Consider the following 18,329-nt stretch of genomic DNA (forward strand, 5'->3'; position numbering starts at 1 on the left):
TGTAATCCCAGCTACTTGTGAGGCTCAGGTGGTAGAACCGCTTGAACCCGGGGAGGTGGAGGTTTCAATGAATGCCTCCTGCCTGGGTGGCAGAGCCAGACCCTGTCTCAAAATAAACAAATAAACAAAAAACAAAAACTGGGTAAAGAAAGATCAGCTCAGATAGGAGTCCATACCACATTATTAAGGATTGGAGTTTGGCTTTTTTTTTTTTTTTTTTTTTTTTTTTGAGACGGAGTTTCATTCTGTCACCCAGTTTGGAGTGCAGTGGTGCAGTCTTGGCTCACTGCAACCTCTGCCTCCCGGGTTCAAGTGATTCTCCTGCCGCAGCCTCTTGAGTAGCTGGAATTACAGGTGTGTGCCACCAGGCCTGGCTAATTTTTGTATTTTTAGTAGAGATGAGGTTTCACCATGCTGGCCAAGCTGGTCTCAAACTCCTGACCTCATGTGATCCACCCACCTTGGCCTCTCAAAGTGCTGGGATTACAGGCTGGCCAGGCTGGTCTCAAACTCCTGACCTCAAGTGATCCACTTACCTTGGCCGCCCAAAGTGCTGGGATTGCATACGTGAGCCACCACACCTGGCCTAGATTTTCGCTTTTGTCTTGAAGATTACAGGGAGTTACTTCAATAGGTCTGAGCTTTGGAAAGATCTCCCTGGCTAAGGCACATGGCAAATGGATTGAAACAGAGCAAAGCTAAAACCAGTAAACTCTTTAGGAGACAGTTACAGTAATTCAGTCAGGAAATAAATCACTGAGCTAAAACAGTGGCAAAGGGATGGAAAAAAGTAGACCTTGCAGGATTGGATGTATGGGTAATGTCAACCACTTCAAGATTGTCAGCTTGGGCAGCAAGCTGTATAGGGCTGCTGGTCACTGAGGCAGAGAAGACTGGGCCAGGAGCAGGTTTGAGAAGGGCATTGGCTTAGGAAAGCACTGAGCATGTTTAAATACTAAAGAACTAGTAGAAAAGAAAAACATTTTTTCTTAAAAATATTATTTAATAATTGCTCTTAAAGAAAAAAACCCTTAGTTTTTTAGAGATATATCTGCATTTTTAATCATATTCATATTTATTTCTTCTTCCTCTTTCCTTCTTCCTTCCTTTCTTATCTTCTGGTAGAGAAGATTAATTTTATGTGGACCTAAGTGTGATTTATAAACCTCTGACTGTAAAGATTAAACACATATAAACATCAGCTGAGTGTATTTACTATAGCTTATCATTGTACAGATGAGAGCACCAAAGTTCAAAATGACAGCTGATAGTGTCCATCTAGAATTTATTTCTAGCTGCATGTAGCTAATAGCAATGGAGCTTAGAGGACATAAGACCACATTAACATAATTTTAGAAGAATGTAATAACAGCATTGACTTTCTAATATATTTATGACCCTATTTCCAGAATTTTTGATTGCTTATAAAGTGATTTTGTTTTCAGAAGAAAAGTAGGGCAAGATTGAAAACTTGAAAATAGTTCTCCCATTTTCCAGAGAAAACAAATGATATATATTCAGGATATTTATTTCAGTATGAATAATATGTGAAGAGTCATAAATAATTCTTTATACCTTGAAGTGTATAGATACATTTACTCTAAAGACATCCTGAAATAAAACCCAAGTGAATGAAGTTGGACAATGAAATTCAAGTTCTTTTTGGAGATCTAAGTTTTCCGTCTTTGACATAAAATGAATTTAGTCTATTTATCATTCCATAATTGTAGTGCCACTGTTCTTGACTAAATGCACACTCATCATGCTGTTTAAAATAATAATAATATATTTTACAGTCACTCTCTGATGTTGGTGCAACACAACTGCAAGAGCCTAGTTGACTCCATGTTTTAACATAGTACAAGAAAATCAGTTATCCTCATAATAAATCCGGTTTAATTGGTAATTCTAAAATAAATACTCATATATGCGCTAGTTGAACCAGCATCAGATATTTAGTTTGAACTTAGGTTTGTTATTGACTGATGAATGCCTGGGTGCTGCCTGGAAGCGTATTTTCAATGTCTGTGTCTCCTGCTTAATTTCAAATGTCATATGTGTGTATTTTGTAGGGAAAGTAGGATTTTAAACTATTTTGAAACCAATAGATTTAAATATTTGAGTATAGGATTACACAGAACTGGACTCTGTGTTACAGTTGAAGAAATCTTTTGGTAATGACAAATGTATCAAAACATTTAAATCCATTGGTTGATGCCCAAAAAGTTTATGAAAGGTTGTTATTTCTCTAGAACCTCTAGGGTGAGTATACAAACTGAACATATAAATATATGTAGCTTAATGCCTGTGAACTTTCAAAGGAAAACACTGGCCAAATACTAATAGAAATAAGTAGTAGGAAAGGATGAATGAATATTTATTTGCTAGCCTTAGTCATGAATAGTTCATTGGGGCTTCATGGCAGCATTTGCTTAATAGTAAGACATTATTTGGGGGGGGGTTGATTATAAATTCTCGTTAATACAATACTCCCGTTTTTCTTGTCTAGATGCTCAAGCAGTGTGTCTAACTACCGTGGCATGTGAGTCCTCTTTGATAGATAGGTCTGGACAACCATGCCATGCAACACATAGAACATAGCTGGACAGCCTTCTCCCCAACCTACCATGAACAGTCACACCTCTTCTAAGACTGTTGTTCTTCTGGGCACCAGACTTTGCCCATTAACTGATCAATTCTCATGCTATGCACCATTCATTTTAAAATCACCTTAACTGAGTACTTTTCAGATTATCTCGATCAGCTGGTTGCCAGATGGAAACTTACTAGAAGTGTTTATACACTGGCTTAGGCTTCAAAAAATAGCTATTATAGCCAGATTGTAATGAAGCCCCCGTCTTGCTTTTTCATTTTAATCACTTGACCATCTCTTCAAAAAAGCTGTGGGGAAGCCCCTGCTTTAGTAGTTAACCAGTTTGGAGGGATTCTGTACACACATATTTGTCTTCAAAATAAGTCGGGGTTCACAATGGCTAAATTGTTTTATTCACGTTGCATTTCAAAATACAGTCCGATATGACAGAACATAGAATTAGTCAAGTGGCCCCTTAGGCTTGCTTTGGCCACCCTACACTTCCGTCCTCATAATCTCTTTAATGTCAGTCAGCAACATTTATTGAGTGCCCACTTTGTGCTGGGCATTGTGTGGAGTAGCCTTCAGAAAGCTACACGAGCTGTTAGCACTGTTTATTAAAGAATGTTGTCCTTCATGTACCAGAAGTCAAGAGGCAGCAGTCTGGAATGAAAATAATAGCTGGAAGGAATGTAAAATTAAATTGGTTAATTGATGTTTGTGGGCACATGAATAACTTGTTTGTGGGCACATGAACAACTTGGTGATATTCATTTTGATGAATCTGTGTAAAGCATAAACAGTAAAGTCATTTATATTGACCCCAATTAGAAAAGTTATGCCGCATGTCCATATAGGGAATTTAGTGTAGATCCATAAGTTACGCAACAGTTTTCCTGATTGATCAGCTATAAACAGGGCCAATTTGTAAAAATCATTATGTGTTTAACTTTTAGTCAAATAAATTGTATTGAATGTACCCAAACATGGAAGAAAATAGCATGCTGCCTTGCTTATTGCACGGAATGTTCCAATTTTCTTTCCACAGGTCAGTAATTCCCAAAGACAGGAGAACTTGTCCTTGGATTCACGTGACTATGTGGGCATCGAGAATTCTGCATGCAATAGGGATAACCTAACATTAATTTAATTAGATAAATGCATTTGAGTGAAACTCTCAGTCTTGAATTGTAGCTGCCATGGTCAAAAATGGGGAGAAGGACAGACAGTAATTGAAGCAGATTTCTAAATTCAGTGAAGGTAACATAAATCTTACATATTAATGATCATCTGAAAAATATAAAGTGTTGACTAAATAGCATGTTAGGATAGTTTTTTTGCACATGATAGTTTAGATTAAGAGAAACTCTACATGACCTTTTTAAATTTGTGTGATATTCTTGAATAACCCTTGGATCTTGGAGGAGAGAAAAAAATTTAATTCCATGACTCTGAGTGAAACATTCTGATTTGCCACTTTAAAGACTCATGGCAATTTTTTTTTCAGTCTTTTTAATATGATAGCACTAGCCCTTTAAGAATAAATTGATCAGCTGGGCCCATTGGCTCACATCTGCAACCCCAGCACTTTTGGAGGCTGAGGCAGGTGGATCACTTGAGGTCAGGAGTTTGAGACCAGCCTGACCAACATGGTGAAACCCCGTCTCTACTAAAAACACAAAATTAGCCAGGCGTGCTGGTGCACGCCTGTAGTCCCTGCTACTTGGGAAGGTGAGGCAGGAGAATCACTTGAACCCAGAAGGCAGAGGTTGCAATGAGCCGAGATCATGCCATTGCACTCCAGCCTGGGCAACAAGAGCGAAACTCCATCTCAAAAAAAAAAAAAAAAAAAAGCATAAATCAATCAAAACATTTGAAGGAAAATAAAACGAGCTTACACAGTTGATTTGCAAAGACTTGTCTTACAAAATCCTATAAAGCTGTCCTGCAAAGCCAGTTTGGGAGAGTAAGAATGTTTCCAGGCGACAGTTAGTTTACAGTTGTGACACGTAAAAGATGTGGCAGGGTTTAAGTGAGGCTAACGCTCAGTAAAGGTGGAATCAGAGTGAAATGGTCCTCACCTTGAAAAAGAGCTCCTGGATATCAACAAAGAGTCTGTCATATGCCACAGAGGTATTTTCATCCTCCTTGTGAGTCTGCCAGGGAAACGCTACTGAGCAAAGCCAGCCCAGAGAATGATAAACCATGTGATTGCTATCCTTTTCTTCCCCATGCAAATGGACTCAATAGGTGACCACCTTCAACTGTGGCCTTGTGTTAGGTGTGTGTTCAAATGTTACACATTCTGTGTCACAGAAGTGAAAAACTTCAGAGCTGAAAGGGATCCAACAACCGTCGAATCTGATTTTCTTTTTTCGAAAACAAGAAAACAGAAGCTCAGATTTGATAAAGGTTATAAAAGTCCACACAGACAAATTCATAGTGGAATCAAAACCTGGGATTAGTAAGTCCTAGCTAAGAGATCTTTTCAAAACTTCACTTCAGGAATTGTGATCTAACCCTTTAGGTTAAATTGTGGAACTGAGACAGTTATTTCTTCTCCAAGGTGTTAGTTTCCTGATGGTTCTGTAATCATGACTTCTTATTTAAAAGGTGAAACTTAAAACTGCAGCGAATGATTTTTAGATTTGCTGTCATAGGGACTTCAGCAGTAACTTTCAGAAGATTAAAGCTGAGAAGCTAGCCTTTGTTCTCAGTCCTTAATCGCTTTTCTCTTATGATGGATTTGAAACACAGCAATACAGATGAAATAATAACAGTAAAAGTGCCTGAGAATTTAAGAAGATATTGCAAATATGTCACGTCATGGAGGCTTTGAATTTCACTTTCTAAGTCATGTATTAAATTCGAGTATCCTGCTCTAAGTGTGGTCAAACATGCAAATATTTGCTTTCTGAGTAATTTGCCCTAATGACTTTGAAGCATTTTTGAAAAACAGTGGTGACATTGTTCTGCCCTGGCAGAAAGCATATTCCTTGTCAGATGTCCACAGAGATCCCGACTGTCTACTGGCAGATTATTAAAGGATGCTGCTGCATTGTATTTGCTAAGCTTTCCTTCAGTTTGACAAAATGTTATGTATATAGGTTGTCACATCACCCAAGCTTCTGTGCCAAACCTGTCTGGCAGTCACTCTGAGTTAACCACTGGAAGATAGAACTAGAGATGTTTTAACTTCTGAAGTAAGGTCCTCTTCTGCAGACTCCTTACGCTTTTATTTTTTGTTAGAAAGTATCCAATCATCGGCAAAGTTTGAAGTGATCGCACATAGGAAGCTGCTCATTGGAAATTCTGTTTTCACAACTACGATGTTTTCCGGGTTCCAGGTTGATAATTTAAATCTGTTCAGCCAGAAAATAGGAAATTTCAGCCATCACAGTAGCCCAGGTGTTTGTATTTGTCTTTCCTTGGCCCGTCCCTGTTTGGTCACTAAGTTTTAGCAGTGGGGTTCAGGGATTACTCCATGGCATATTTGGGGCAGTGTTAATCATAGGAGTATGGATATTATATTCATCAAGCAGAAAGTTTCTTTATTGGAGAAAGCATGAGATGATTTCCCCCGAGATGTAGAAAAAGAAAGAGGGGTAGAAGAAAACAAATAACTAGTCATTTAGGGGAAGTGTCTTCCAATAGTTGTCAGCATGTTACTTGGTTCGTTCATAGTCTCTGTGGTTTTTTCCTTCTTAACAAAGCACTGTAACTTGTTTTCTAGGAAGATTTACCCCAAATGGTGTTAACCTTTTTTTTTTAAAGGCCAAAAGTGAGGTTTATTGAAATTCTGGAAAAGAAATTAAATATTTGTCATACTTAAATATGTTTAAAATTATTAAATCTGTTCCTGTTAATCTGAAAAAAAAAAAAAAAAGAAGTTTAGGTCAGTGTAGTCCAGTTAAATATTGATATTATGAATTGCGCCCCTATCTGTGGCTGCCTTTTATTCATTTACCTCACAAACATTTAATACTAGGGTGCATATTTAGGTATGTGAGGACATCGGTCAGAGAAAACAGGCATATCTTGTAAAGAGCGAGAGCTGATAGTAGTCGCAACCTTATTCAAAAAGATATTAACACAAATTAAGGGACTAACAACAAAGGTGTAATGAAGCCTTGCAGAAGAAAGGAAAGCTTTAAGATGAGCTTTGAAGGAGACAGTGAACATGGACTGGTGGAGAGGGGGAAGGCATGCTTGGAGGAAGAAGTAAAATTAAAGGCGTGGTGGTGGAATGGGTAATGTATTAATGAGACAGAAAGATGCCAGGAAACAATTCGAGCTGTTAAAGCACAGCAAAATTATTCATCTAGCACTAGGGGCATCTCCCAAATCTGCTGTGGTTAAATATTCCTTTACCATGTGTAAGCACGAGTTTCAGACCTCAGCTCCAGAATGAAGTGAGGAGACTAGAGGTAATTTTTAGGATTTACAACCAGTGTTTTAAGTGGACATAATTCTATTTTGAAGATTCTATTGAATGTTTTAAAATAGTACACTAATTCCAAAAGTGGGTGTGGGGGAGTGCATCTCTTTCAATAGCTGGAAAAATCTTGGTTGGCATTCTTTGTTGTGGGTTTATATTCTGAATAAAATAGTTCATATATATTCAAGAAGAAGCACCTATTATAAGACTTTGTCTACCGCAGACCTTCTCCAGGTTCTAAGAACCTTATGGAAGGAGACAAAAAAGTTAAAAACCACATCTTTGTAAAATAATTTATAAATACAGCATTAAACATTATAGCCTACTTAATTTCTACAGTACATGGTTCAAATATGTGGAAAATTTGATGAGAAACTACCATATTATAATGAATCATTAGTCTATATAAAATTATTCAGGCAACATGAAAGGCTTTGCTTGCTGTATCCCGGCCAACAGTCTAACCTTGTTACTGATTTTGAAGCATCATCTTTGTGAATACTTTCACTTAAAACTTTAACATTTAAAAGGTTTAGATTATGCTCCTTTAACATGAATGGCGAAATGTGCCCCCTTCTATTGTTGTCATAATATTGTTGGTTCAGTCAGTAATTTTTAAAACATGATTTTAAGAGATGCCTTCACCTATAGCTGGGAAGTTAAAGTAATTTCACTGAATACTGGCGATGCCTCAGAAACTGGATTGTAAGGATAGGAACTTTATAATAAGCAAGATACTTAAGGCTCATAAACTCTGGAATGAAGAGTTATTCAAAACCAGATTGACAAAAAAGCAGCGTGGGGCCCTGTGGAAAGCAACAATACAAAAATGTCCTTCTCAGATTTGAGTGTTTAGGGATTTGTGAACTCAAATCTGAGAAAGGTATTTCAGGAATGTTATTTTAAATTTTTTTTTTTAATGGCAAATGGTTTTTAGCTTTTAAAAGAAAATGACACATTGGAAAGGAAAATTCTAGTCTATCAAATGTAATATGGTTAGTTTCTAAATATCTTCCACATCCTGTTTTCCCCAAATAATTGCTTCCAATTCAATACTTTTTTTAGACATTTAATATTTAATTTATAGCATGTGGATGCATAATACAAAATCTAAGTCTGGACCCTGCATTTAGTAGTTTAAAATGATTTGCAAAACAAGCTGTATATACATGCAGATAACACATGAGGAAGGATAGGACTAATATTCAAATAATTATGTATAATAATATTTATATTAATATATGTTGTATGGTTTTATAAACTGTATACTAGCTAAAGTATATAATATATAAAATTTTATATATAAATATATAGTTTTAAATATACATATGTAGTTTTAGAGGAAACCCTAATGGAGGAATAAAGCTTAATCCATATTAGTCCATCACAAAGCTTTGATTTTGATCATAATTAGCTTCATACAGCATATCTAGTGTATATTTGCTATGCTCATCTCGGTGGGAAACAATTTCTTTCAAAAATCTGTAATATGATTTCAAAGATTGGATGGTGTTGAAAGCCATCTTGATTATTGTTTGTAAAGCTGGGGAAAACATTTTCAAAATACTAAAAATTAAAACGAATTATAAATGAATCAACATGTTTGCTCTGGTGTGGCACAATCATGAATAATGACAAACTACACAATTATAAAAACCAAAGTTTCTATACCGGTGTCAGGTGAGCCATTTGATGGATATGTTTCCAATGAATATTACATGTTAAAAGAATGCTAAAAGGATGGCTAATTGTTTTCTGTGACAATAATGAGAAAGATAGTGTACATAAGCCAAGTAGTTTCCACTTGGTTGAAGCAATTACAAAAATAATTTTTATCTGTTCTGCTGATAAAGCAGATTCGTTGAAATATTTAGTATTGCGTGAATAAGAGACAGAGAAGAGGGAAATAAAAAGATTCAAAAGCATTCATTGAGCAATGCAAAAATTCTCATATATAGAGACATTTTACCCAGCAGGAACTTAAGTCCATGTGTGAGGCAGGCTGCTTGCATGGTGAAAAACAAAACAACACCGCCCCCTCCCCTGCTCTCTGTCTGGCTCACCCCCCTCACTCCATTGACATGCATAGCTGGCCTGGTAGGTGTAAAAATAGACTGGCAGCGCCTGCACTGGAAATGGTCACTGAATGCAGCCTGCAGTTGCCGGGGGTTTTGAGTTCTCTCTGACACCAGCAAGCCAGCCAGCAGATGGGGAGAACTGGTGAGGGGCGTGTAAGGGAACTGAGCAGAGGAGCCAAGGATCATCTTGATGAATTGCCCACATTAGTGTACCCCTGGGAGCCCTGGACAGAGTGCAGAGGGCAAGGACGGGCCCACTGACAGCAGTAACTGTAGAGCTGAGATGGGGAATGCAGCCCTCTGCTCTTCTTGCCATGCGGATAAGAGCATAAGAGCACAAGGAAACATGCAGGAATTGGATAAAACTCCAGACTACTATGGCTGTAACAGTGAGGACGTCAAAGAACCTGGGGTGTGGGTAAGTTTTAGGCCACAAAGGAGGAGGAAGGGAGGATGGTGGCATAAGAATCAACAGTAGACCTCATTGGTCAAACCTCTAAACTTCCTGGAAGGAAGTTGACAGAATAAAGCCAATGTGATCAAACCACCTGACTACCTCTGATCAAGTGGCATGCTGTTGCTTCCTCTTCATGTTATGCAATGCCACATGTTTGTTTTTTCTCAGTTGTCTAACTCTGAGCTGACATTTGGGAATGAGCAATGTCGCTGTCTCTTTAATTTGGAATTTTGTCCAAAGGTGGACATATGTATTATTATAGAGTGACTTTCAGCAATATTGCAGAGATTCACTCACGTTCAGTCTGTCAAATTCTTTCGCCTATTTATTCATGTGTAGTTCGTTTCTCACTAAGTCACGAAGCATTTTTTTTAAGCATACGCTCACTTAGTATCACAGCTCCAGCCTAAAAAGGTATTTACCTCTAATATTTGGCTAACTTCAGTGAAGAGGTCCTTAAATGCTTTTCTTGTTATGATAATAATAGTTTGTAAAAAGGCTTAAACGTTAAGCAATTAAATAAGTTGACTTTCAGATTTTAATAATTCATAGGCATGAAGTGTTCCTTAAAATGGGTACAAAGGCTTATTGTGATTATTTATTTATTTATTTTTTGGCCAGGAATCTCTGAAATATTTGGATTTTCATATTTGCTGGAGAATAAAGTTTATCTTTGATCTTTCAGTTCCAGGAATTTGACCTTATTGCAAGTTATTTACTTGCATGAAAATAAATAGCTGGTTGCATGGTTTGGCTGAAACTATGAAACTAAGATATGTAGGATTTCTGAGTAAGAGAAGCAGAGGCGTTTGTACTTGTTATGTACTTGCCTGTTATTTCCAGGAGTGAGAACAGAGTCTGAGGCATAGGAGATGGTGCTCTGCTCTCTTTGGCTTTTACTCTGACCTGGAACAATGTCATTATTTCTTAGCACTGAAACTCTGTCAGACCATAGTGAAACTAAAACCAAAACTAAGAATTTATCAACAAAAACAACATGAAGAGCAAATATTTGCAGTTGGCAGTGAACAGAAAGCCCTGTCGTGAAAAAAAGAACAGTAGTTCTGGCATGGAAGTCACCGTAGTCAAAAACGAAGTAATAGAAAGGTGGGGAGGGAGGCAGTCCCGGGGAAGGGAGATCACCAGCCGTTAACAACCGCATAGGCGAGGTTTGTAACCAAGAACAGTAACGTTTCTCCTGGATTATGGTTTCCACTACCCACATCCACCCAGCAGAGCCTCTCCGGATTTCTCAGAGCAGTCACTTCTAATGCAGCTTTCTGAACTGAGAGGACAAAAAGTAACATTACTATTAGTTCAGGGCCACAAAAATGAGTGTATTTTTAAAAATATACAATCTCATTTCTCTGAATTAATTAACATAACCTGTTAGTCATTGAATAAAATCTTCTGCTAAAGGTTTTATAGACTGGAGCGTATCATGATTGGCGTGACATTGGAAAGGTGTGGTAGAGGTGGAAGTGGACCTGTTTTCTACTTTCAGAAGTGATATTCTGGCCAGAATTTTTCCACTTTGGCCATGGAGAAAAAAAAAAGTTAATGTTTAACTTAATACCAAGCATGACTTAAGCAAAACATGTGGTTCTAGATAGTTTAAGTTGGACCTTATGTCTTCCAAATGAGAACGTAAGACTCACAAACGTATGTCAGGGTTTTCCTCTGAAATGTGGTTGCCTTTTACGTAAATCCTCAAAGGACCACAGATCTGCTCTTATCACAATTGTCTTGGCAGCTCCAAAAAAGAGGAAGCATGCAGGACAGGAGAGAGTTAAGAACAAAATTCAGCTGTTTTAAAATTTTTATTTAGTCCTGGTAACGCTTCTAAATTTTTAATCACAGAGGGGAAAACTGCATCATCTCATTATTTTTCCATGTTCATGTATGCAGATGACTGGTGGGTGTATTCCAAGTTCACTTGTGAAAGAAGCAGCTCTTGGAGATGCCTTACAGACTCTGCCCTGGATCCTAGGGTGGCTCTGACCACGAGTCAGCAAGGCCTTGTAGGGTCCAAGTAGGCTCCAGAGAGAAGGATTCTTGACCATGTTTTGATAAAGTGCAATTGAGAACAGCATAAAAAATGTATCTTTGTTTTATGGTCTTCTTTTGGCTTGTATTTTTGTGATGACATCATTTATAAATTTGCATATTGGTCTAAGTATACTCTGTATTTTTCTTACATTGAGATCATGTATTTCTATTGTGGTTTCTTTAGCATAACAAATTAATTTGCTTTGTCCCAAGAGCAAAACCATAAATGTGATGCTTTAATATAGACATTTTTTAGGTTACCTATCCTAGCTGATTTTCAAATTATCACATCCTTCTCTTTTTACCAGTTTACTCTCAGAAATTCTTATTTTATTGGTTCATTTGTTTTTAACAATTTTTCCCAATTGTAGTAGAGAATTTCAGGTTTTTCATATGAGCTTTTTCATTATTCTATAAATGTTCTTATTGCCTTAGACCATGAACATGAATTCTGGTCTTATTTTGAAAACAATTCAATACTTTTCTGCTAGCTGACTCAAAAGATAGTAAGTCAATCAGCAAATGTTCACTGAGCTAGGTACAGTTTTGAATGCTGGCCATTTAACGATGACAAGACAGAGTTGCTGTGATATTGGGAGACAGACTTTCAGCATATATATGGGGGGATGAGGAAGCATGGTGCTTAACTGAGAGGGGAATGTACTCGGCACATGTTTAAGGCACAGAAGGATGGTTAGCATGACAGAAATGTAGTGATCAAAGAAGAGGATGGATGGCAATGAGGTATGACAGGCAAGCATGGGCCTACCTTGGCAAAAGTTTGATTTCTTTCTAAACATAATTGAGTCTTGAAAAAGGATTTGGAATTTCATTAGAAGCACAGTGGGAAGCCTCTGGAGAGCTCTAGACCAGGAAATGGTAGGACTTCATTTATGCTTTGAGAAAAATCCCTCTCCCTTTCTCCCCATCTCTTCCTCCCTCCATTTCCCCCTCCCTTTCCTTGGTGAAGGATGAGTTGTGAAGGCAGCAAGAGAAAAAGAAGGGAGACCAGTTTAACTGGTTTCAAGGTTTGCAGCCCTGAGGTGAATAAGGGTGGAGGATTGGATTAGGATGTTAACAATGGAGGTGAGATTGTAATCAGATTCAGGATGTATTTTTGTTTTTATTGAAGGATTTTGGGGAGATTATAAAAAAATAGAGGGGTGTGTGTGAGAGAGAATGAGTGAGATGATTCCTTATCTATGAAGCATATCAGTATGTCAAAAGAGTTAAACTTTCCTTCAGTTTTGAACTCTAAAAGAATATAAATTAGTTTAAATGGTATAGTATTATCTTCTGTAACAGTTTTATAAAAGATAAGGAAATTTTGTTAATGTGGTTACTTTTGATATTAACCCTAATAAGAGCCAAAAGTATAATGGAAATTACTCTGGTAAAGCATTTCAAAAAATGCAAAATGATGTAGAGATGGTTATGCAATTTTTAGATGATTTATTTAAAGATAAAGGCCTGGCATGGTGGGTCGCATCTGTAATGCCATCACTTTGGGAGGCCGAGGCAGGCAGATCACTGGAGCCCAGGAGTTCAAAATAAGCCTGGGCATTGTGGCAAGACCCTGTTTCTACAAAAAATACAAAAATAAGTTGGGTGTGGTGGTGCACACCTGCAGTCCCAGCTATTCAGGAGGCTAAGGTGGGAGGATCACCCAAGCCTGGGGAGGTAGAGGCTGCAATGAATTTTGATCATGCCACTGCACTCCAGCTTGGGTGACAGGGAGACCCTGTCTCAAAAAAAAAAAAAAAAAAAAAAAAAGAAAGATTGAAAGAAGAGAAGACATAGCTTTCGTTCTCTAGGAACTTACAATCTAGTTTTAGAAACAGGGCTTACCCACATGTAATCAATCAACTATAAAAGGTAGTAAAGAATTCAGTGGCTACATGAGTGATGAAATGAGCCATTATAGGATGGCCAAGAGGGAGGGGATCAGTGCAGGCCTCAGTGCTCTGGGAACACCTCGTGGACAGAGCTAATATTTAGCTGATATGGTGCAGATCAGCTGTTCCAGTTGTTTACAGCTTGAATTGCTTTCACACAGGCTAATTAAGCAGCTGTTACTATGAACCCACCAAGCTGCCCCTTCTGAGGCTAGCAGGACCCCATCGTCAGGATTTCCCAGCCTACTCCCATCCTCTAAAGAAGCAAACAAAAGAATAATGCCTGAACTCGCAAGGGGCTTCCAGAACCACCCCCATCTAGTGCTGTGGCCAGTGTCCATTGGGAGTGGTTGGTGCCTGAGCTGAACTGGTTGTTAAATATTTTTAATATCCATCCTGCCAGTGGAGAAGGTGGAGCCTGAAGCAGATCTTGGAAGCAAAATACAATCTGGGTTCCTGTTGGGAAGAAAGTACACTTGTGCCTTCAGTAAGCATGTATTGAGCCAGGCACAAGCCTACCAAGATGAGTAGGACATGCATCTTGGCTTGAAGGAGTGTAATCCAGGGATGGCCAAAGCAGGACTTTGAATATTGTGTTCCCATGTCCTGAGAAAGCACAGGGGATTATAGAGTACTTCAGGATGACAACTCAGCCTCAGAGGGTCCCAGAAAAGTTAAGTCCTGAAGCATTACGGTAAGTTTGCATACTCAGTATTGGACTCATTAGAAAGACTGGGAAGAAGTGGCTATAATATCATTTCTATTGGACATTTGTGGAACCCCCAACACTTGGATGAGGCGCATAGGCTAAGATTGTCAAGAGATTCATAAGTCAAGATTTAGAATTTGAACTATATACTAGTGAAAGGCCATTGACCAAAGGCTGTTTTAGGAGAATCAATTAGGTTGTAGTCTGCATATCATAAGCTCTATTTTCTTTGAAGTGCCTACCAGCTAATAGGTACTCAGTAAATATTTGTGGAAAAAGATGAATGAATTAATGACTAGGAAATCACCCAAAGTAGCAAATCTATTTATGGGCATTTTCCCACTGCAGGTGACATGCCCCCAGATGAAACCAGAGGCTGCCAACATTGAAAAGGTGATGGAAGCACAAAAACACTTCTAAAAACTGTAAAGACGTTGGTAACTAAGAAGTTTTAATTATAACCTTCTGCTCAAAAAAGGAATGTACCCTTACTGCAATTACACACATTACTGGTTGTCATAGTTATTTTGTGTAGCTACAGAAGAATACCTGAAGCTGGGTAATTTATAAAGAAAAGAGGTTTATTTGGATCACAGTTCTGCAAGCTGTTCAAGAAGCATGGCACCAGCACCTGCTTCTGGTGAGGGCTTCAGGAAGCTTCCGCTCATGGAGGAAAGGGTAGGAGAGCTGGTGTGTACAGAAACCAAGGGGAGGTGCCAGGCTCCTGTTAATGACCAGCCATCAGGGGAACTCTTACAAGAACTAATACGGCAAAAACTCACTCCTTATCACCAGGATGGCACTAAGCCGTTAATGAGGGTCCACCCCCATCATCTAAACACCTTTTATTAGGCTCTGCCTCCAATACTGGGGATCAAATTTCAACTTGAGGTTTGCAGAGTCAAATATTCAAACCATAGCATTGGTATAAAATATATGTATAAAACACATTTACTGTAGAAAGTAGTAGATATTTTCTTGAATTGTTATTCTCTATATCAAGTTGTACATAAAATGCAATGGTTACATTTTAAAGAAATTTGGTGAATGTAGGCTGGGCTCCATGGCTCACACTTGTAATACCAGCACTTTGGGAGGCTGAGGCGGGAAGATCACTTAAGCCCAGGAGTTCAAGACGCCCTGGGAAACATGGCAAAACCCCACCTCTACCAAAAAAAAAAAAAAAAAAAAAAAAGTTACTGGGTGTGCTGGCACATGTCTGTAATTCCAGCTGCTAGGGGGCTGAGGTGGGAGGATCACTTGAGCCTAGGAGGTGGGGTTGCAGTGAGCCAAGATTACACCACTGCACTCCAGCCTGGGTGACAGAGCGAGACTCTGTCTTAAAAAAAAAAAAAATAAGAAGGAAAGAAAGATTACATTGTAATGTTAAGCATTATCTATTTATTATGTTTTTTTACAATGAGGTATATCCAAACCAAGTATTTTTATTTACTTGAACTATGTAATAACTATATGAACTATGTAGAAGTAATAACTTTTAAATAATATCTCTTCTGCTGTATTTAATAAGATTAGTTCCACTGTCCCTATAGTAGCTTTTTCAAGGTCACCTGTGTGATGATGGAGCTGGGAATACTCTGGGGAGAGAGTCCTCTTTTCAGCTGTATTTTGCTTCCTTCCCACACAGACATCTGCTGTGCCTCTTACTCACTTTTAGTTGCTGTTTTGGATTTTATGCCCCTTTAGTCAAAACTTATTATGCCACAAGAAAGATTGACTTGTTTCCTGCATTCTTTATTTTTATTTAAGAGCTTCGTTCTGAAATCTTGAGCATTTTATATCACATTTGATTGTCAAAATTTTAGGTGTTTGATTTTTCAAAGCTGACCTTGATATCATATTTGTGTGGGCTTATGTCACTATGGTAAAACTTTTTTGTGCCTTTCTTTAATACTTGCTTATAAGAAGTAAAAATATGCTGGGCACAGTGGCTCATATGTGTAATTCCAGCACTTTGGGAGGCTGAGGCAGGAGGATCATTTGTGCCCAGGAGTTTGAGACCAACCTGGGCAACACAGGGAGACTCTGTCTCTATAATTTTTTTTTTTTAAGTTTGGTGGTTTGCACCTGTGGACCCAGCTATTTGGGAGGCTGAGCTGGGAGGAACTCTTCAGGCCAGGAGACTGAGGGTACAGTGAGCCCTGTTTGCACCACTGCACTCCAGCCTAGGTGACAGGGCAAGATGCTGTCTCAAAAAAAAAGTAGTAAAAATATTACAGTGATTGTCAGAAGTATAATCATTTCAATGGTGGCTTTGAGCTAATAAATTGTTTCTTAAAGCTATGTGAAAGCCAGCTGTGTAATAGTAGAGATTATAAATTGAAACTGTGTTTTTGATGAGTTTAAGTATTGCTGACATACAGTTTATTTTAATTTCATTCTTTTTTTTTTTTTTCTGTATTCTTTACCATCCTCATTCATCAATGAGTTCCAGAAGGGGGCTTTGAAGTAAATCATAGGTTCTATTTGACACTGTAGCAATTTCCATATTCTAGTACAGCAACTCCATTAAATAAACACATTGTGTACTTAAATTGGATCTCTCACAAGTCACAAACTTTGAGCTAGAGCTGAAGTATCTTTATATTTGCTACTTTTGTGTCATACCTTTCTAGATTATTGGTTTTCTGAAGGATATTAGAAAGCATCTTCTAAGATACCTAGTAAAACAGAAGTGCATAGAAAAATTTGTGAAAATCTTTCCTTTTTGAAAACCACTGGTTGTTAAATAAGAACTTTTCCCCAGAGTTACAAAAGAAAAAGAGTATTTTTCAGGAATAAAAGACAATGAACAATTTTATATTGGTAAGGTATACGTTTCACAGATTTGTCTATACCATCTATAATAGACAATCATTTCTTTTAAAAAATGGCTTATGATATTGAGCTTCTTATGCATTCTTACAGCATACATTTTGACAGACTAGATGATTAATGATGACATAGGCTAACGTGTATTTGGGATTGTGTAATAAATACACAGTATGAAAGGTCTAGCTAATCCTTTATGTCAGCACCTCCCAAAGTGTATTCTGTGAACTACCACATCAGAAGAATCACCTGGTGTGTTTTTAAATGATGTAGATCGCTGAGCTTTACTCCAGACCTCCTGAGTTAAAATCTCAGAGGTGAGAGCCAAGAATATTTATTTAACAAGATTAAGCATAATCTCTAAGTAACCCTTAAGTGCACTTAAGTGTGATAACCACTGCTTTGTGTTGTAAGAGGCTGAGTTTACTGAAGAGTCGGGGCTGCATATGTAACATCAGCACATAAGAGCATAAAAGTAAAAGAAACTTCACATTTTATTAAGCTTCTTCTTATCCAGGTTAATTCAATGTATTACCAAAATTCTAATTAGTGGCAATTACAGTAGCTGAGACCACATGGGACATGTGGGAATGGAGGATGCTCTGCCAGCAAATGGGCCCTTCTGCATTTCTTATGCATCACCTTAAAAGTAAGAAAATGTCTGTGCTGTATCACAATGGAGTTTTAAACCATAGCACTTAGAACAAATTTAAGTTTCACTTCCAAAAACTAATAATTACTGTGTACCTATATAGAGTCTTTTTATTCATTGTTTAACCTTGTCAATTTTCACTGGAAATCCAAGGACTAAGGTACTATATGACAATGTTATGAAAATGTGTCCCCAAATTTTTTAAAAGTCAGAATTTCATTCCACTGTTGAGCAGTCAGCTTGAACAGCAAGATTGTTCTGAATGATCCGATCCTCCCTCTGCCGCTCAGGCTCAAGCGATTCTTATGCCTCAACCTCCCAAGCAGCTGGGACTACAGGTGTGCACCACCACACCTGGCTAATTTTTTGTATATTTAGTAGAGACAGGGTTTCACCATGTTGCCCTAGAACTCCTGAGCTCAAATGATCTGCCTTCCTTGGCCTCCCAAAGTGCTGGGATTACAGGCTTGAGCCACAACGCCCAACTTTAATGTAAAAAATTCTTGAAGAAAACACATCAAAATATGCAGTGTTAAGTTTGATCAAGGGGATTATGGTTGCTGACCATAATTTCGTTTTCTTTTATAGTCATTTTCAAATGTCATATATATATATAATATATATAT

At 37.9% G+C, this 18,329-nt stretch overlaps 1 protein-coding gene across 44 annotated transcripts in view; it reads left to right on the forward strand.

The window, feature by feature from the left end:
• The window catches only part of ANK2 (ankyrin 2), a 695,731-nt gene that overhangs the window by 447,415 nt on the left and 229,987 nt on the right, over window positions 1–18,329 (forward strand). For 4 of the 44 annotated variants that reach the window (XM_078002171.1, XM_078002173.1, XM_078002179.1 and 1 more), the window contains exon 1: window positions 9,117–9,527. The exons of 32 other annotated variants lie outside the window; for them this stretch is intronic. In XM_078002171.1, the coding sequence (XP_077858297.1) occupies window positions 9,393–9,527 (135 nt within the window). In that variant the 5' untranslated portion in view covers window positions 9,117–9,392. Of the gene's footprint in view, window positions 1–9,116; window positions 9,528–14,567; window positions 14,613–18,329 lie in introns of those variants that run through there. 8 more of the 44 variants (XM_078002175.1, XM_028848709.2, XM_078002178.1 and 5 more) reach the window with 3 other exon arrangements.

The sequence above is a fragment of the Macaca mulatta genome, chromosome 5, assembly GCF_049350105.2.
Source record: "Macaca mulatta isolate MMU2019108-1 chromosome 5, T2T-MMU8v2.0, whole genome shotgun sequence".
NCBI lineage: Eukaryota > Metazoa > Chordata > Mammalia > Primates > Cercopithecidae > Macaca > Macaca mulatta.